At 47.0% G+C, this 16,889-nt stretch overlaps 1 protein-coding gene and 1 long non-coding RNA gene across 4 annotated transcripts in view; one reads left to right on the top strand and one right to left on the bottom strand.

Annotated features, from left to right (window-relative positions):
- LOC141584555 (uncharacterized) overlaps positions 1 to 1,867 on the bottom strand; it is a 90,017-nt gene extending 88,150 nt beyond the window's left edge. The window contains exon 1 of the long non-coding RNA XR_012517637.1: positions 1,772 to 1,867. This is a non-coding gene — a long non-coding RNA (uncharacterized LOC141584555). The remainder of the gene's footprint in view (positions 1 to 1,771) is intronic.
- Positions 1,868 to 8,198: 6,331 nt separating this feature from the next.
- NRP2 (neuropilin 2) overlaps positions 8,199 to 16,889 on the top strand; it is a 117,190-nt gene continuing 108,499 nt past the window's right edge. Inside the window, exons 1-2 of one of the 3 annotated variants that reach the window (XM_010336410.3) lie at positions 8,201 to 8,342; positions 8,842 to 9,118. In XM_010336410.3, coding sequence (XP_010334712.2) covers positions 9,046 to 9,118 — 73 coding nt within the window. In that variant the 5' untranslated portion in view covers positions 8,201 to 8,342; positions 8,842 to 9,045. Of the gene's footprint in view, positions 9,119 to 16,889 lie in introns of all 3 variants that reach the window. The other 2 variants (XM_074399190.1, XM_074399191.1) reach the window with 2 other exon arrangements.

Here is a 16,889-nt window from a genome sequence, read left to right as displayed (position 1 = left end):
AGTAGCTGGGATTACAGGCACCTGCCACCACACCTGGCCAATTTTTGTATTTTTCGTAGAGACAGAGTTTCACCATGTTAGTCAGGCTGGTCTCAAACTCCTGACCTCAAATGATATGCCCACCTCAACCTCCCAAAGTGCTGGGATTACAGGTGTGAGTCACAGTGTCTGGCCAACTCTTCCATTTTCTAACAAGTAGGGGAGCTCACTGTTGGAGAAGCCACACTATTGATGAGAATACTGTCAGTCAGATACAGTAAGAGGAACGCATACTTCCAGGTGTGTTGAAAGGTCAAAAATTACATTTATTCCTTCTAGGTTATAATCAAATGAAATGAGAAATCAAATGGGAAATGCTTTCGCATCCTAAATCCTTGCCAAATTCTAGCAAAGAGACACAAAGTCAAGTAAATATGTAATTTAACTTTTGGGTACATTTTAAAGGGAAACAAATTGCTTCTGGTCAGAGGTTTTTGTTTGGACAAGTTTCCAGTATGAATTTTAAAACGTCTTAAAAACTAAACTCCGGGAATCCATGTCACAAAAAAAAAAGGAACGAGAGAGACAGGTGGAAATAGAGAGAGCTTCTCACTTTAGGCTACAGGAGAAACCTCACAGTTCTGGAAAATGACCACTGTTCAAAATACGTCAAATTTCAATTTACCCTAATTCATCAAAACTCTAGTGGCCACTGCAGAGAGCACCAGCTTGATCCGGCCCAGGGTGGAAGGGTTTCTTGGGGTAAGTGCACACCAGGCTTTTTCTTTATAACCCCAGCATGGCCAAAGTGGACTCCACCCATCATGGATCTTCACTAAACATACAAGTCTAACAAACGTGACTGAGAGCCAGAGCCTTTGATTCTAAAATGAAAGATTTCACTGAATTTTGATGAGTAGCATTGGGCATAGTGTTTGGGGCAGCTTGGGGAGTATTCTACCTTCTGAATCAGGTTTAGCAAATAAATGGAGGCCTGCCATGCTTTATCTGGTGACTTTAGACCAGGGTTTCCTAAAGTTTTTGACACTTTTTTAAAGGTGGGGAGGGAAAGTTTGAATTAGAGAAAAGAAGATATTCGCTAAAAGTGATCATATTTATTGTGCTCTAGAAACAATTTCCCATTTAATATTATTCCAACATAAATGTTGCCCCTGCATTCCATCCACAATGCAAAACATCAGGGTACAGAACTCTCTCGAGGGCTTGTTTCTGCTTAATGTACCCTAGAGGAAAGCCTAGAAAACATTAAAGCAGTAGCTAGGAGCTTTAATGAAGTTAACCTGCTGAAACCAGGGGAGGTATGCCCGAGGTACACCTGAAAGCACTTTGATTAAGGCGTCAGCTTCAAAGGAAGCCCCTCTGTTCGTTTTTTAGCTTTGCTACCCTGAGAAATAGAATTACACTTTTATATTCAGGCTAATTTCACTGTCTTGCTGAGGCCTGAAAGCCTTTCTAAGCATTCTGAAGAAGGGAAGGGGGCTGTTTCTATCCATCTGGCCCCCACATCACAAGCCCAAATGGAACCCTCAGAACCCTTCCATTTGAAACACATCCAGAGAATGTAAAGTCCAGCACAATAAATGCCTTCCAGTTCTGAAAAAGATAACTTCCTACTTTCTGCTAACATGGAGTCAATTGGGGTTCCACAGGTTTGCTTTTAAAAACAAAACAAAACAAAACGTCAGGTAATCCCTGGCCTTCATAAATTATCCCTCCCCTAACACACACACTGCCTTTGGCTGGTTAATACCATCGTCTCGCTCTCCATTACCTTTTGTTTTCTCATGCCTGTGTTCCTTTCTTTCTTCTTCTTCCTCTTTTTTCCATTTTCCTCCTTAGCTGGTCTCTCTCCTTAGCACTCCCTCGATTTCCTTTTGCCTTGCTTCTAGGAGTTGACTTCCTCCTTGCTGCCTGCTGTTTCCTTTTTTGGTCACAACTGCCCCCTAATGGCTTGCAAGATCATTACTGCTTCGGACTAGACGAAAGAGGAAGGGGAAAAGCTAGAGAAGGAAAGTTAAAGAGAAATACAAAAGGTGTCTTTGCTTTTAACTTGCAATCTAGTCTCAATATCTCTGGAAAATATGTGAAACCTCCATCAATGGGGAAGAAGTGAACTGAACAACTAAGGACAGGTATGAAGTTTGTACAGAATACTTTTTTGTGTAATTTAAATTTTTAAAAAGATATATGTGTACTACTTATTTTCCTTATTTAATTTTGAAAATAAATAAATACTATTTATGAGTCTAGAGACTGAAATGGAGACTGGCTCTATAAATGATTTCTCCGTTGCTGCAGAAAGCAAGCACCATTCCAGCCTCCTCCCCGTTAGTGCGCTCATCCAGATACTAAGGGTTGATTGGCAGCTCAGTAAACTGTGTAGGAGTAAATATGAAGGAGGAGAGTGGGAACTAATGACTATGGTGGGTGTGAATTAACCCACCCTGGAGTCTCCTCGATAGCAAAAGGTCAGCTCCCTGACTACTGCCTTTCCATCAAGACTTTCATGCTCAAATTAGCAGCTATTGCCATCATAATGTAGCAATCACCTGACATGTAGATGTCTAATTAAGGCACCATAAGTCACAGGTTACAAATTTGAAAACAGCAATAGCAACAATAAAAAAAATCCCTTACAAATCTGTGGGGGATTTGATAGGGTACGTATGCACGTGACTGAAGGCAAAGTAAGTGGGTGGAAGATTCAAGTTTCCAAGAAAATTCATCTATGAATTTAGGAATGGGAATATTTTGTTCAAAATATTTCCGAATGATTAAAAATTTCATATCGTAGCCCTAAAATATCCAATCGCATAACCTGTAAGTGCTGTGACGTTACAAATAAATTCTTGGCCTTTGGTTGTGATTACCAAGTGGAATCTGTATTTTTGTGATGGGCTAGGAAAAGCCTTGTTGAAAAACGTCTCCTCAAAAAACCCTGCCAAGATGCCTAACATACTCATTAACTCTTTCAGAAAAGGTACCCAGTGCAAATACCATGATGATGGAATATCCACTGAAGGCCCATCCATGCCTTAACAGTTTAACGATAAAGGAGCATTAATTTCAAATTGCTTAGGTTGGCCTATGGAATTCATACTAAAACCAGTTTTAAATCCATGAGTGAGAATGGGATCAGGAAAGAGCCATAGACAAAACTCAAAACCAGCTAAGGTTAAAAATCACTCAAACCAACCCATCATTCTAAAGGTGAGGCGAGTGGTTCCAAATTGGTTAACAGAATTTTCAAGGACACCCAAGTAGAGACCAAAGGTCCAGCTGCCCTGTCCTCAAGGTTTTTGCTGCCCCACCTGCTTCTCCGCGGTGGTTTCCACTGACGAGTGGAGCTGAGGCCAGAAGCCGCAGGAGCACCATAAAGATCCTGACCCCGGTGAATGCTCTGGAAAAGTCATCCGAGACAGCACAGAAAGAACGCAGGATGGTAGAAAATAGTACGAATATAAGCTAGCCCTTCTCTTCCTTAGCCAAACAGACAGCAAGCATTTTCAATTGCTGCCTTGGCAATCAGCACTTCTGCTGATACTGGGGTTCCTTTCTTGGCAAACAAGTAGGGTAACCACTGAGATTTATAAGGGTGTGCATTTCTGTGGGTTTCTATGGGAATTATTCAGCTCTGGTCTTTTGATTCTGAAGCTGAATTGTCCAACATGGTAGCTGGTAAGCACATGTGGCAATTTACATTTAAATGAATAAAATTAAATACAACCTACAATTCAGTGACTTATTCACACTAGCCACATTTCCAATGCCCAGTAGCCATATGAACAGTCCAGAGACCACTATCCTCGCAGAAGATTTATTGGAAAGTGCTGTTTTAAGGGAGAGAGTTGATGGGGTCTTTTTGATACACTTATGCCTCCAACGTAGAAAAATTAGTGTATCATAGGGAGATCAGCCTTGTGCTAAAGCCAGGCAGAGTGGAGGAAGCAAGAAGGCTTTTTTAGGTTCCTTTTCCAAGGATTCCAGGGAAGTTTGAATGAATTTTGCACGTTTTGCTTCTGCTTTTTAAATTTTCTCTCATAAGGACCCCTCCTGCCAGATCCAGTGTTTCTGTCTGAGGAAGAGAAGAGACACACACACAGTGGGGAGTGAAGGAGATTTCAATACTTTATGGAAATCTGTAAGGATTCTGGAAACCCACCACATAGAATATACTAGAAATATTAATTTAGAATAGAAATGTCAAATAGAAACTACTGGACAATATTCAACAATGCTGGGGAAAAACATGTTGATTGTTTAAAAGGCAAGTAAGAAAAAAAATCCTTAGTGACAAGAAACCTGGACTTTGACATCAAACAAAAGAGAGAATAATAAATTAGGACCGATTCCATTTTAACTGAAGCTTTGCTTCTGAAACAGATGTAGCTAAACCTTAACTAGGGCAATGTGGTAAATTACAGATGAAGAAGCAATTATGCCTCAGATCGCCCCTTTTCAGGGTGAGAGCTTATTGAGGTTAGGGCTCCAGTAAGGGGAAGCACTATGTGGCAAGTGGTATCTATTGTGGAAGCATGAAACTTCTGGAGCTTTTAGATCCTGTGTTCCCAAGAGGCAAGACTTAAATCTCTGTCTTGCTCGCATACCTCTGGCATAGTCATGCATCCATGAGCACGTCGCAAGTACAGTGGGATGAGCACAGATGGAAAACCGTACCTGAAATGAACCTCTAGTAACCACCAATGGTTGAGTGGGCTGGTGGTGAAAGGGCTGGCTCCAGCTCAGAAACCCATCAGCCGGTACTTTGAACGTGTCCCTGCAAAGCTCCTGCCTGCATGAGGTGAAGCTTTTGGTGTTTCCACATTGGCTCTCTGCAGTTGCTGTTAAAGGTCACAGGTAAACCTGGGAATTCAACCTCTCCAGCATTTTCGGGAACTTGTTCTTGGTGGTTTTTCCTGAAACCTCTGCCCCATATTGAAAAGTACCCAGGGAGGAAATGTGAAGGAATACTTGTCCCGGTTTCCTTCAACAAGTGAGCATTTATGGAAGGCTGTGTGTAAATATAACACATCAAATCAGAAGTTTCCAACTAATGGCCCGTGGAGGCTTTGCATCAGAATCGCCTAAAATGTGTGTTAAAAATACTGATTCCCAAAGACCACTCCAGACCCAAGGAATTTTATCTGCAGGAAGATGGTTCCCAGGGATGTGAATTTTTAACACTTGCTCCAGGGGATACCAATACACCACAAGGTTTGGAACTGTCTAGCTGGGAACACTTAACTTTCCACAGGGGTGTGGCTTGGTAACAGCTTTCTCTTAGCATCATTTACCAACCCGTTTCATGTTCCCCCACATCCCTTTCCGTCAAAGGAATGGAATGTAGGATGAGATTATCTAGCATTATTTTACAATTAAGGATAATGACATGAAACATCCTAGGTGAGTCAGTGATGTGGCCGGCATTCTTAGCTTCACTAATTAGCTGTTTTCTGGTCAGGTCAGTGTTTTTGTTCACAAACCCATTGTTTGACACCGGCCTTTAGGTAGGCTGGCTTCCCTGCGGGCCAGGGATGTGGACCCACAAAACACTGAAAAGCACAGTGTCTAGCTCTTCACCACTGTATCTCTGGTCAAAACCAAACCAGTTGCAGTCAAACCCTGAGATCCCAGTCTAGAGGAAAACAAGAACGGCAGGTCTGAGCCAGTCCTAGTGTAAAGAATTTCCCTAAAGATTTGTTTTCCATGTGACACATGTGGGATTTGTGTTTAGTTCCCAAGAGTCCTTGGAAGTCTTAGGTTAAAGCAATTCTAAGCCCTCCCTGGGCTGGTGGAGTCTTGCTCAGAGTAGGCTGGGGAGAGATCAGCCTCACTCTGAATCTTCCCTGGTCTGATAAAGCACTTTGAAACTCCCCACCAGAAGTGTGACCCTAGGTGGTGTTACCATTATTTATTGAGTGCTGCCCCCTAAAGGATTAAAAAATGGTCTGGCCACTTGAGTCCCCAGAGCTGGAAACCTGAGACTCTCTGTCCAACTGCAGGAAATGAGGCCTTCACTCAAGGGGGCAAGAAGTCTTGCAGCTCTGGTACAGAGGACTACCAGGAAGTCAGCGAGCTTCCCCTGTAGGGCACCTCTGAAAAATGAAAAGTCATGGTGTGGGCAAACAGGTCCAGGAACAAAACTGATTCTGACTTTACTCTGGAAGCAGCCTGATGAGGACCTTCATCCCTGAGACCCCAAGACCAGAAGTCCAGGGTTGTCATTCTTATGGTTCTCCAGTGGGCCTCAGTTTACTTTTTCTCTCTTCTTTCTCCTTTTCATAGTACCCTTCACCTAAACTCTGGCTACAGGAGTCTCCCACATTGGGCACTGGCTAGATGGTTTGGCATGCCTGGTGAGTGGTTCGGAGAAGTGATACTAAATGACCCTCTCTATTCAGGGACTGTCACTACAAACAGTGTTATTTGTCCTTAGATTAGCATCTTGGCAATGACATAAACCAGGGTCTCTGCTTAAGATTAATAATCCAAACTGCCTCTTTATCTTGTTAAATATTTCAGGCTTGGAATCATTCTTTATAATTGAGCTTTAAAGAGGAGAAATGTAAATCTGGAGTTTTTAATAATGTGGATGTGCTCTCAAGCCTAGAAAGGAAAGAAGTGGGAAGGAAGAAAAGGAGGGAGGGAGAGGAAGGAGGGAGGCAAAGAGGGAATGAAGGGCAGCATTTCGGCTAGCCAGGAGACATGCTTCCTGGACGAGCTCAGAGGCCTCTGTTCTGTGCCTTTCCAAGGAGGCATCTAAGATGAACAGTGCGATATGCAGCCTGTGGATTTCCACTCTAAAATCCCCTCCCCCGCAGCTTGGCTCAACTATTTGCAAATCACTTCTGATTCGATTTTGTTTTGGTTATCTCAGTGTAAATAACAGTTAAGTGGGAGTTACAGATTTTTCAAACACTAAAAGTGATACACAAAGCTAATGGGCAAGTCCAGATAAGGAGGGAAACCACCCAGAAGAATCCACAAGTGCAAGCCAAGAAGAAAATAGGATGGTCAGGTGTGTGTGTTTCTTGTCATCAAAACTGTATTTTTCTTAATCTACAGAAAATTTTGCTTTCTTAATTAAAAAAAAAAACCTTAATCTGTAAACATATTTCTGAATTTTCTTATTTTTCACATACCTCTTTTGTAATGGAAAAGGTGTACATGTGCAGGGTGTAATTTGGGCTGTTTCTGTGGAGGCTTTATGATTATGTAGTAATAGGTGTCTGGTGAAGCAAGACAGTTTGGAATCCACAAAGCCATCCTCAGAAACAAAGATACAAGTGTTTCCCCAACTGTTAGCTTGCAGTTCCCTCTAAACAGTTTTCACGCCTCCATTTAAAAATAGTTGGCATAATGCTGTTTTCTTTCTCTGGGCTTTGTGACCACGTTTCCATGGGGGAAAATGTGAATAGACGTAGTTACAGTAGTATTTGGATGAGAAGACTTCAAGTACCTGCACTTTTTCGGGGGAACTCGGAGGAATCCAATTTAATTACCTGAAATTTTCTTTGCTGAAGAGTCTTTCCTTTTTTGCGGATAGTTACAAGTTAAAGGCGCAGGGATAACGAAATCCCAACCCAGAGAGGAGCATAGCATGTTTGGGACATAACAAAGGATCTGAGTAGTAAACGCAGGGAGTGTTTGGGGTTTTATTCAGCCCGGGCTGACGGTGTGTGTCGCCGCCACACACCGCTGCCTGTTCGAACGCATGGCTGAGCGGCCGACCGGCTAGCTACCCCAAACACCGTACGCCACCCAACTCCTGTTGTAACGCCATTGCGCGTGGCATTGTGTTGTGTTTGCGTGTGTGGCATCGGAGTCGTGGGATTCAGGGGGAACAAGGCTATTCCCCGCTTCCCGCGGAGTCTCCCTTGGGTGGGGGCCACACGGCCAAGGGCTGCGCGCCCTGGAGGTGCCCGGGGGCGCTACTTCCCCGGGGCGTTACGCACGGGCTGCCCCGCGCGGAGGTGCGCGGAGGTGTGCGGGGCGAGCGGGAGATGCGGCGCGGGCGAGGGGCGGTGGGGTGGGCGCCGCCTTAACTTCGATCTTGCGGCAGCCGGGGAGAAGCCGCCGCCGCCCCGCCCGAGCTGGGTGCCGCGGCACTCGGCTCTGCGCCGCGCGTCTCCGCGGCTGCCTCTTTAATCAGGAACACAGAAGGGGCGGGCCCTGAACCGGCGCGTAATCGGATAGCTCTGCCGCGGCTCTGACATCCACATGCTGCTCTGCCTGAAAAGGCAGGGGGGAGCCGGAGGGGAGGCAGAGATCGCGAGCGAGGCACCAGCCTGCAGCCGGCCCCCGGCACATCCTCAGCCGCGCAGACACTCGGCGAGGTGGAGGTGAGGGCGGGCGCCAGCGAACTCGGAGAGGGGCTCGCTCACTCGCAGGCGATCCCAGCCGCCGCCGCCCCAGCAGCAGCAACAGCAACAGCAGCTTCCTTCCTCAGACTCCCCTCCAGAGGCTGGCCAAGCGGGTGTAGCCGTTGGGGAAGGCTCCCGCTAGGGGAACCCGGCGAGGAGAAGAGCAAGGCGGCCGCCTCCCACTCGGGCTATCCGGCGGCGGCTGCCTCCGCCCGCATGTCCGTCCCGGGTACCGGGGGATGCGTGTCAGTTTACGCCTCTGAGACCACACAGCTGCCTGGGAGCCGTGTGATGCCCACGGCAAGTCTTGGCTTTAATTATTATTATTATCATTATTATTACGCCTGGCTTTCGGGAAATACTCGTGATATTGTAGGATAAAGGAAATGACACTTTGAGGAACTGGAGAGAACATACATGCGTTTTGTTTTTGAGAGGAAACCCGTGTCCTTTTCCCTTCCCTCTTTGCTGATTTCAGGGGCTACTCTCCCTCCTCCTCGTGAGGTGGAAATTCCAGCAAGAATAAAGGTGAAGACAAGCCAGCAGGACTCAGAAGGGAAACACTGACCATTAGAAACCTCTGCATAAGACGTTGTAAGGAAGAAAATAAGAGAGAGAAAAACACAAAGATTTAAACAAGAAACCCACGAACCCAGCTCTGGAGAGAGCGACCTTCTCCAAAATGGATATGTTTCCTCTCACCTGGGTTTTCTTAGCCCTCTACTTTTCAAGACACCAAGTGAGAGGCCAATCAGGTAAGCCACTGAAAGTTTTTTTCTATTTATTGCAACATGGTTTCCCCTTTAAAAGCCATCGCTAAAGCAGGGAGGCCAAGCAGAACAGCACAGAAGGAGGCTCCCTCAGTACTCAATAATTTAAAGAGAGATCCCAGCCGACCCTCCCTGCACCACCAAGGCTGCTAAAACCCAACTTTCCTCTCCTACTAGGAGTGTGTGTGTGTGTGTGTGTGTGTGTGTGTTGTGTGTGTGTGTTTTGAAACAGAATTTGGCGGTGTTCAGATGTCACATATGGACTGAATCAAAGGTTTAAAAATACTACAAAGCCTTTGCATTACAGTTTTTGGGGATTTTTTTTCTCTCTGTCTTGAAGCAGAACACATCTCCCTTGAGTTTCTCCAACCTAGCCAGTGAAATATAAATCATTTGCATTCCCTCCACTAAGCTACATTGAGCAATGTTAACTGAAGGGCTTGGGAAAGACAAGAGTTTAGTTTTGGTTTTCAGAGGCTGTAGATTCTTTGGAGAATGGTTGGATATGCCTCAAAATCCTAGGGCTCAGGCTGGTGGAGCAAGTTGGCTTGTGGCTGAGAGAGGGTCTTGGGGTTGGGTGCTGCTGGCAACCAAGGTGGCTGGTCATCCCTTCTCTCTTCATCCATGTGTTGTCTGGGAAAGTAAACCATATGTTTTTTAGAAATTATTATTAGATAAAACAAATTGGAGGCCCTTGAAGGTCTGTCACTCTAGTGAAGTGGTTAGAAACTTTTGAGTGGAATTTGTTCTCAACCACTGCCAAAAGGGTGTCTGGACAGGCTGCTGTGGAGATAAGCACTTCGAGGCCCAGAACAGTCTGGGGACCGCATTTGTGAGCATCGGGCAAGGGATATGCTCTCTGGGAAGGGATCTCTGGTTCCATGGGGAATGCAGCTGGGCTTGTGCTTCCTTCCCGGGACCACTCTATAGAATGAGCCTCTCTCCCTCTCTGAGAACCGTATCTGGAATCTGACAACAAAATTCTTCGCAGTTGCTACAGGTGATTGGAGATGGAGAAACCATCTATGGAGGAAATGGGTGAAAGAAAGAAGAAAAAGCCTTACTGAAGTGCCTCACCCAAGCCACTTGCAAGGCGATGGCCGCAGTAGTAGGGCTAACTCTGCAGCCTCCTGGGCATCCCCTAGAACATCAGCTAGTGGGTCCTAACTTTGCATCTGGCACTGCCACCCTTCCTTCTCCCCCCCCAACCCCCACCCAGCACACAGAAGCTTGGGCATTTATTTGAGGGGGAGGAAAATTTAGAAATGCCTTTGCTACCCAAATCCGCACGTTTCCAGCTCTTTCTTTGCCGTAAGTGGTCTTCAGGGCAGCTGCAAATCCTATCAAAGGGATGGGTGTGGGTTCCACTTGGGGAGATTTTTTGGGCCTCCCCCATTCCCTCTTGCCTTAATTCTAACTTCCCGCTTGAAGTGGAATTAAATTGCCTCTCACAGACCTGGATGCCGTGTAAATTGTGTATGTTTGTGTGATTCGCTGTGTGTGTGTGTGTGTGCACGCGTGCGCGCCGTGAGAATGCCCACAGTATATTATGCATTCAGACACGGACTCCGGTAGGCCCCAGCGCGCGAGCGCGCACACACTGGCACTCACACCGGCGCGCATACACATGCAACTTCAGGTTCAGTGTGCTGTGCGAAGCGGGAGGGGTCGTGAAGACTCAGGGGCCATCTCCTACCCCAGATGTTCGCACATCTGTCCCCGAGCGCGGCATGGAGTGTGTGTACGTCTGTGCGCGACACTCGCTTGGACCCACTCCCGCTCTGCCACCTGCCTCTGGCGCTCTCTGCAGAACCCCCTCCCATCCCAATCCCCGGTCGTGCTGCGTCACTTCCAAAGAAGCTCAGAGGCTCAGAGTTCGGGGCAACCTCGGACCCGGGGTGGTATCTCAGGGTGGGATTCGAAGCTGGGACTTCCCGGGAACCTCCAGCTACCCAAAATGCGATCGCAAGCCGTGGGCTGCTCAGGCTTTCGGGCGGAGCAACCGACTTGCACCCGGGGAGCCGGCAGCGGGTGGCCAGGGCGAGGCCGAACTAGACCTCTGACTCACCCGATGTGCGCCAGCTGGGAAGGGGCCCGGTTCTGCCGCCGCCGCCGCCGCCGGCGACGAGAACCAATTCTGGGAAGGGTTAAGAGGGGACAGAAGTTGTATGCGGGGGAGCGATTGAGAAAATAACACGGCAGTCGCGGCGCGCGGCACCTTGGGCTGGTGCGTGGCTGGGAGGCCGCATGGGCGACGCGCACCAGGCTGCCCCTTTCCTCACTGCGCCGCCTAGCCAGACCGCAGCGGAGCCACTAGTCTGTCTGCATCTCTGCCCCGGGCTCCCCGGCCAGTCCCCAGCGCTCCGCTCTGCGCCGCAGGTTTGCCGCGACTCTTGGAGAGCCAGTTTTGAGGGGCGGGAGGCCGAGGCCGGCGGGCTTGGGAATCCAAGCGCTGGCCCAACTGGGGGAAAGGAAGCTGGGGTGGGATTTCGGAGAGGAGGGCGGAGAGAGGCGGGAAGTAGCCCGCTAGAGCCGCAGGAATGCGCGCAACTTGCACAGCCTCTAGAGCGCGGCGCGCCCAGAGCCCGCCGGTGCGCAGGAACAGGTGAAGAGCACGCGGCGCGCAGCCATCCACGTGGTGGGGACGTGGTAGCCCCTCAGCTCTCCTCCTAGGCCTCCCTCCTCCTCCCCGCCCCCCAGCGCCGTCTCTAACGCCGCATCGATTTGTTTGGGCTACGCAGCAGAAACAGAGCCCAGCGATCCATAAACATTCTATTAAGCAAAAATATTCCCAGCGAAAGCAAAACCGAGTCTGAAGCCTCCGCGAAGTTGGCCGCCTCCAACCACTTCATGCTTGTCCCCTCCTCCTAAGGACACCCCCAGGGAAAAGCCTGCGGCATTTCCTCGACGCTACCCAGTGCGGGAAAGTTAGGTCTCGGCTGCAGCTCTGCTCTGCGGAGAAGCCTCTGCCTGCAGTCGCCGGCGAGTTCCCGCCTCCCCTCCCCAGCCGCCTCGCTCTTTGCTTTTCCACGTGAGAAAAAGAAATATTCACGGCCGATGCTTCATTTTCACTGATTGATTTCTTTTTAATATCAACACAAGTTAATGGAGGCGAGGCGTGCTGTGATTAAACGGCTGCCCCCGCCCTTCGCCTCGGGCTGACTGCGCCGCGGATCTTTCCCACCCGGTCGCAGGCGTCTGGCGGCTGGGTGGGGGTTAGGGGGGCACCAGTAGCGCTAGTGTTTGGAGGTTGGGGAGGGATTTGGAATGGACTTGTCACCCTCTAGGAATCATCTGGGTTAGGGAAGGTCGGGAATCCGCTTTCCAGACCAAGTTTAGGGGATCTCGCCTATACACGCTGCGGCTTCTGCGGCTCTGGTTGAATTTCTTCTGGGAGGGTAGGGGATCCACGCTCTGGTTTATTGGCGTGTGCTCCCTGCTCGGCTCCCCTCCCTCCGCCTCCTTTCCTTTCGGTTTCAGACAGAGAGGAGAGCCCCCTGGCGCTAGCCATTCCCCGTCAGCGCCCGCTACGAACCTCCCCTTTGCTAGAGTTAATCATGATCTGCAGGGGACTGGGTTTTGCTCAGGAAATTATTCAAGTCCTGACAATGAGTTTCTTCAAATGATGGCAACTCCCAGTCCTAATGTCCCCACCTCCAGGACACATCGCTTGGGGCCAAAAGAACCCAGACCCCGTAACCATCTACCCCTTCCCTCCTTGTCAGGAGAGCTTTGATCTATACGTGAGTTTTAATGCCATTGCCATGGACACGAGCAGATTCGGTCAATTCACCCTTCGGTCTGAACTGGATGATCAGATAAGAGGTGTAAATTGGCTGTGGGAGACAGGTCTGAGTTCAAACAAATCCTGAAAGAGAAGCAATGATGGTCTGGGCGCTGGGTAAGGATTTGAAGTGTTTCTTTATAGCTTGTCTTCCCAAAATGTGGGATGGCCATTGGCGAGCATAATAATTTGCAAGTAAACGGTAAACTCCCAGATTTTACACAGACGGCCTGCTCTAGGCTCTAGGGATTGGTCTCATGCCCACATTAAATGGGTACCCAGTAAACTTTTCCCCTATGAACAGCTCCTGGAGGTAGGGAAGCTGTGGCCAGTTGCCAACAGAGCACACAGTGCAAGACAGTGGCAAGAGGGCTCCAGGCAGGCCCCTACTCGTCCAAGCTGTGCCTAGTAGAATTGTGAATACACAGGCGGCACATCAGGTTTGGAGTTTCACAGGTTTGGAGTTTCATGTCATCCCATGGAATCCTTAGACATTAACCCCAGAGCACTCAACTAGCAAAATAAAAGATTGAAAGGCTGCAGTGACTGGAACCCACGCTTACCCACACAGGACTCCCGCTGTCTCCCAAATGGTTCTGATCCCCTGCTGTTGAATGTATCAAGTCCACGTTCTGCAGCAGAAAGGCCAGTTCCTATTTTTCAGGCATAGAAAAAGCTGGGAGTCACAACGCCATAGGCAATAAGGCACAAATACAAATAACAGTGAGGGAGGGGTCTGGGGTCAGTGGGGAGAGACACCAGGGACCAGATGATTCTGGGGACCCTGGTGTTTTTCATTTCACTCAACTCTTTCTTAAAGCAATCAAGAAAATGAACTGACTTAGGGTGACCTGAGTGTGAGACAGTTCTGAGTTGACAGAATTCAAGAGCCAAGTAAAGAGGTTTCCAAATATATTCTCAAAGGACCAGTTTGGAAAGACTGTAGGAACTTGAGCTGAGATTTTCCTGTTTTAAAAGATAGAGCAAAAGCAGAATACCTTTTTTTAATTTCTTGAACTGACAAGAAAGTACTTGAAAAGTGACATCTGGGCAATGGCTTGTAGTATTATTAACATATTTGAAGTATTTTATGATCTGACTATCATTTGCCACTGGATAATCTTTGAGGCACCCTCCTTGAGTGGCAGATAAGTATACTGATCATCAGAAGTCAGTGTTTGTACTGTTGCCTTCCAGGTAGGGACTTGGCTATTTGCTAGGTTTTGTTTTTGTTTTTTAATCAACACACTTCTGGAAGATGCTGCAGAAGTTTGTCCTGGAGATCCTACAGTATTTTTCAAAACTTTATCTGCCTTGATGGGAAATGGCCAAAGGTTTCATGGTTTTATGACCTAACAGGATTCAGTGGAGTTGGATTCCAGGACACAGTGGCCTTGTATCATAGCTGGCCCTCCAGGAGAAGGCATCTTCTAAAGGTTTAGGAAGCTGTCAAGTTTAGATAAGGCTGAGCTCCAATCCTCTGGGACCTTGGTTGTATTAATAAGGAGAAATTAATTTTTAACCACTGGGAATGTTGCCAAATTATGTGACCTTTGGCAGACCAGCTGTGCTATAAAAATAAATCCCCCATTTCTGAAAATGCTACTCCTATCCAATAGAACAATAACAATGTGGCATTTAGGATAGGGAAGAGTAGAACTGAGAAGAAAGGAGAGAAATAGGAGTTGGAAAAAAAAAAAATCCTTCCATGTTGTGATACATGGTTTAAGACCTGAACATTCTATCCATCACCCCCTCACTTCCTCATTTCCCCTTTCCCAGACCCCATGCCTAGAGTTTCCAGAACACAGGAAAGAGGGCCAGGATGACAAGGAGCTGAGTGCCTGTGTGTACAGCGAGTGGAGAAGGTGTTAAGTGCTTCCAGCCCACTTACACCCCAGCCTCAAACACATCTCTCGTTGTTCACACACAGTACTGGCACAGGCAGAGAAAAGGGGGTTTTCAAACAGGCAACACATTTGTCTCTCCCTAAATGCTACAAAGTAGGTTTGCCATTGAGAAGTTTTGGGGGGATCATCCCTGGCCTTCCCTGCTTCTGACACGTGGGAGCTCGACTGCCTGGGTGTAGAATTCAGCTCAGCCTCTTGCCGGCTCTGTGACCCAAGTACTCTGTGTGATCAGATACTTAGTCTCTGTGCCTCAGTTTGCTTGTCTGGAAATGTGTTTGGTAACAATACCTACTTCATAGGGTTGTTATGCTATGTCAAAGTATATAGAATTCTATTTGGCACATATGAAACCTATTCCAAAGTCACTGAATCTTTAAAACTGTTTCAGTGGGGTTAATGGAATCTTGTGATCATAGAAAGCACACTGTACCCATGTGGTAAGTTTATTTTTATGAGATTTTAAAAATAAGTAAATAATTCTTATTCTGAGTTCTTCTACCGCCAAATCTCTGTGTTTTGTAAGCACCCTATTATCTCTCACCACGCTCTTCTTCAGAGGAAAATATTCTCTGCTGGGTTCTTATCTTAGATTTATGTCTCCTTTGCATTTTTTCCTCCTTCTTTCTGTATTTTCAGTATTCTTACCTCCTATTTTCTTTTTAATCTCTCTCTCGTTTCCGTTCCTTTTCCTCCCCTTCCATCCTTCATCACTGAGCGTGTGCTCCGCAGGGAACACTGCGTTGAAGGCGCCCTCGCGAATGTGTAATAACTTCTACTCTGGCATTCAGGGCCTTCAGCAGCTGAATTCAAAAAAAGTCATCAGAAAGACAAAATAGGTTTTACCCAGCAAGACTCGTAATAATCCTATTTCCCTCTGGGTCTTCATAAAGGACTCATGATCTAATCCAGAAAAAAAAAGGAGAGGCTGGGAGTCACAAAAGAGAAGCTCTCAGTAGCAAGGAGTGCATGAGGCTGCTGGCCAGCCGAGTGCACGTGGCCATGGTACCCTGCTCCTGCCTCCACAAATCCTGTGATAACCAGTGACCAGGTTCTGGAGAGTCTTTCAGCAATGAAGATAATGGGAATTGCAAATTACTGGCCTGAATGGTAATAATAATTGTTTGGATAAAGGGGGAAAACTAAAATAGATGTGCCCCAAAGGCATATTAGGGGCCAAAGAAAAGAAAACAGGAAGGGGTTGAGTAGAGAGAGGTGAGCTGAAACTAAGCACAAGAAAACCAACACCAACAAATGGCTTAGTGATGAAGTAACAGCACCTTCCTGGTGTACAGATAACAAATATTTAAAGTTGCCTTTGGAAGTGTGGCGGTTGGAGTGAAGGGGACAAAACCCCCAAGATAAATTAATTTTACTAGTATTAAAATGGCGAGTGTGGTGGCTCATACCTATAATCCCAGCACTTTGGGAGGCCAAGGGGGGCAGATCACCTGAGGTCAGGAATTCAAGACCACCCTGGCCAACATGGCAAGACCCCATCTCTACTAAAAATAAAAAATAAAAATAAAAATTTGCTGGCTATGGTGACAGCCTGTAATCCCAGCTACTCAGGAGGCTGAGGTAGGAGAATTGTTTGAACTCGGGAAGCAGAGGTTGCAGTGAGCCAAGATCGTGCCACTGTACTTCAGCCTGGGTGAGACTCTGTTTCAAAAAATAAAATAAAATAATAAAATAAAATGTGAGTGTGCTTTGAACTTTATTATCTGCATTAGGATGTTCTAGGAGACAGTTCACACTAACTCTACCTTGACTTATTTATGACTAGGTATTATTATCCCAGACAAGTTATTCAAACTTTCAATTCACCACTAAAAAATATTTGCGCTTAATAACAGCTGAGGGTAGAGAAGGAAGGGCAGTAGCTGCAGCAGCAGAACAATTTCTGATAGAACTCTCAGAGTCTGTCCTATCTAGTGATAATTTTGATGTGCCTTTAGTCACTTCTTAATCGATTAATTCACCAAATCTCGATGAGTCTGACTTTTGGGAAAGGCTCTGGTTTGATCCTGTAAGGCTTGCCAAAGATGGATCAGCAAGGAGTCAT

This window comes from Saimiri boliviensis, chromosome 5 (assembly GCF_048565385.1).
Source record: "Saimiri boliviensis isolate mSaiBol1 chromosome 5, mSaiBol1.pri, whole genome shotgun sequence".
Taxonomy (NCBI): Eukaryota; Metazoa; Chordata; class Mammalia; order Primates; family Cebidae; genus Saimiri; species Saimiri boliviensis.
This window is presented reverse-complemented; position numbering and strand designations above follow the sequence as displayed.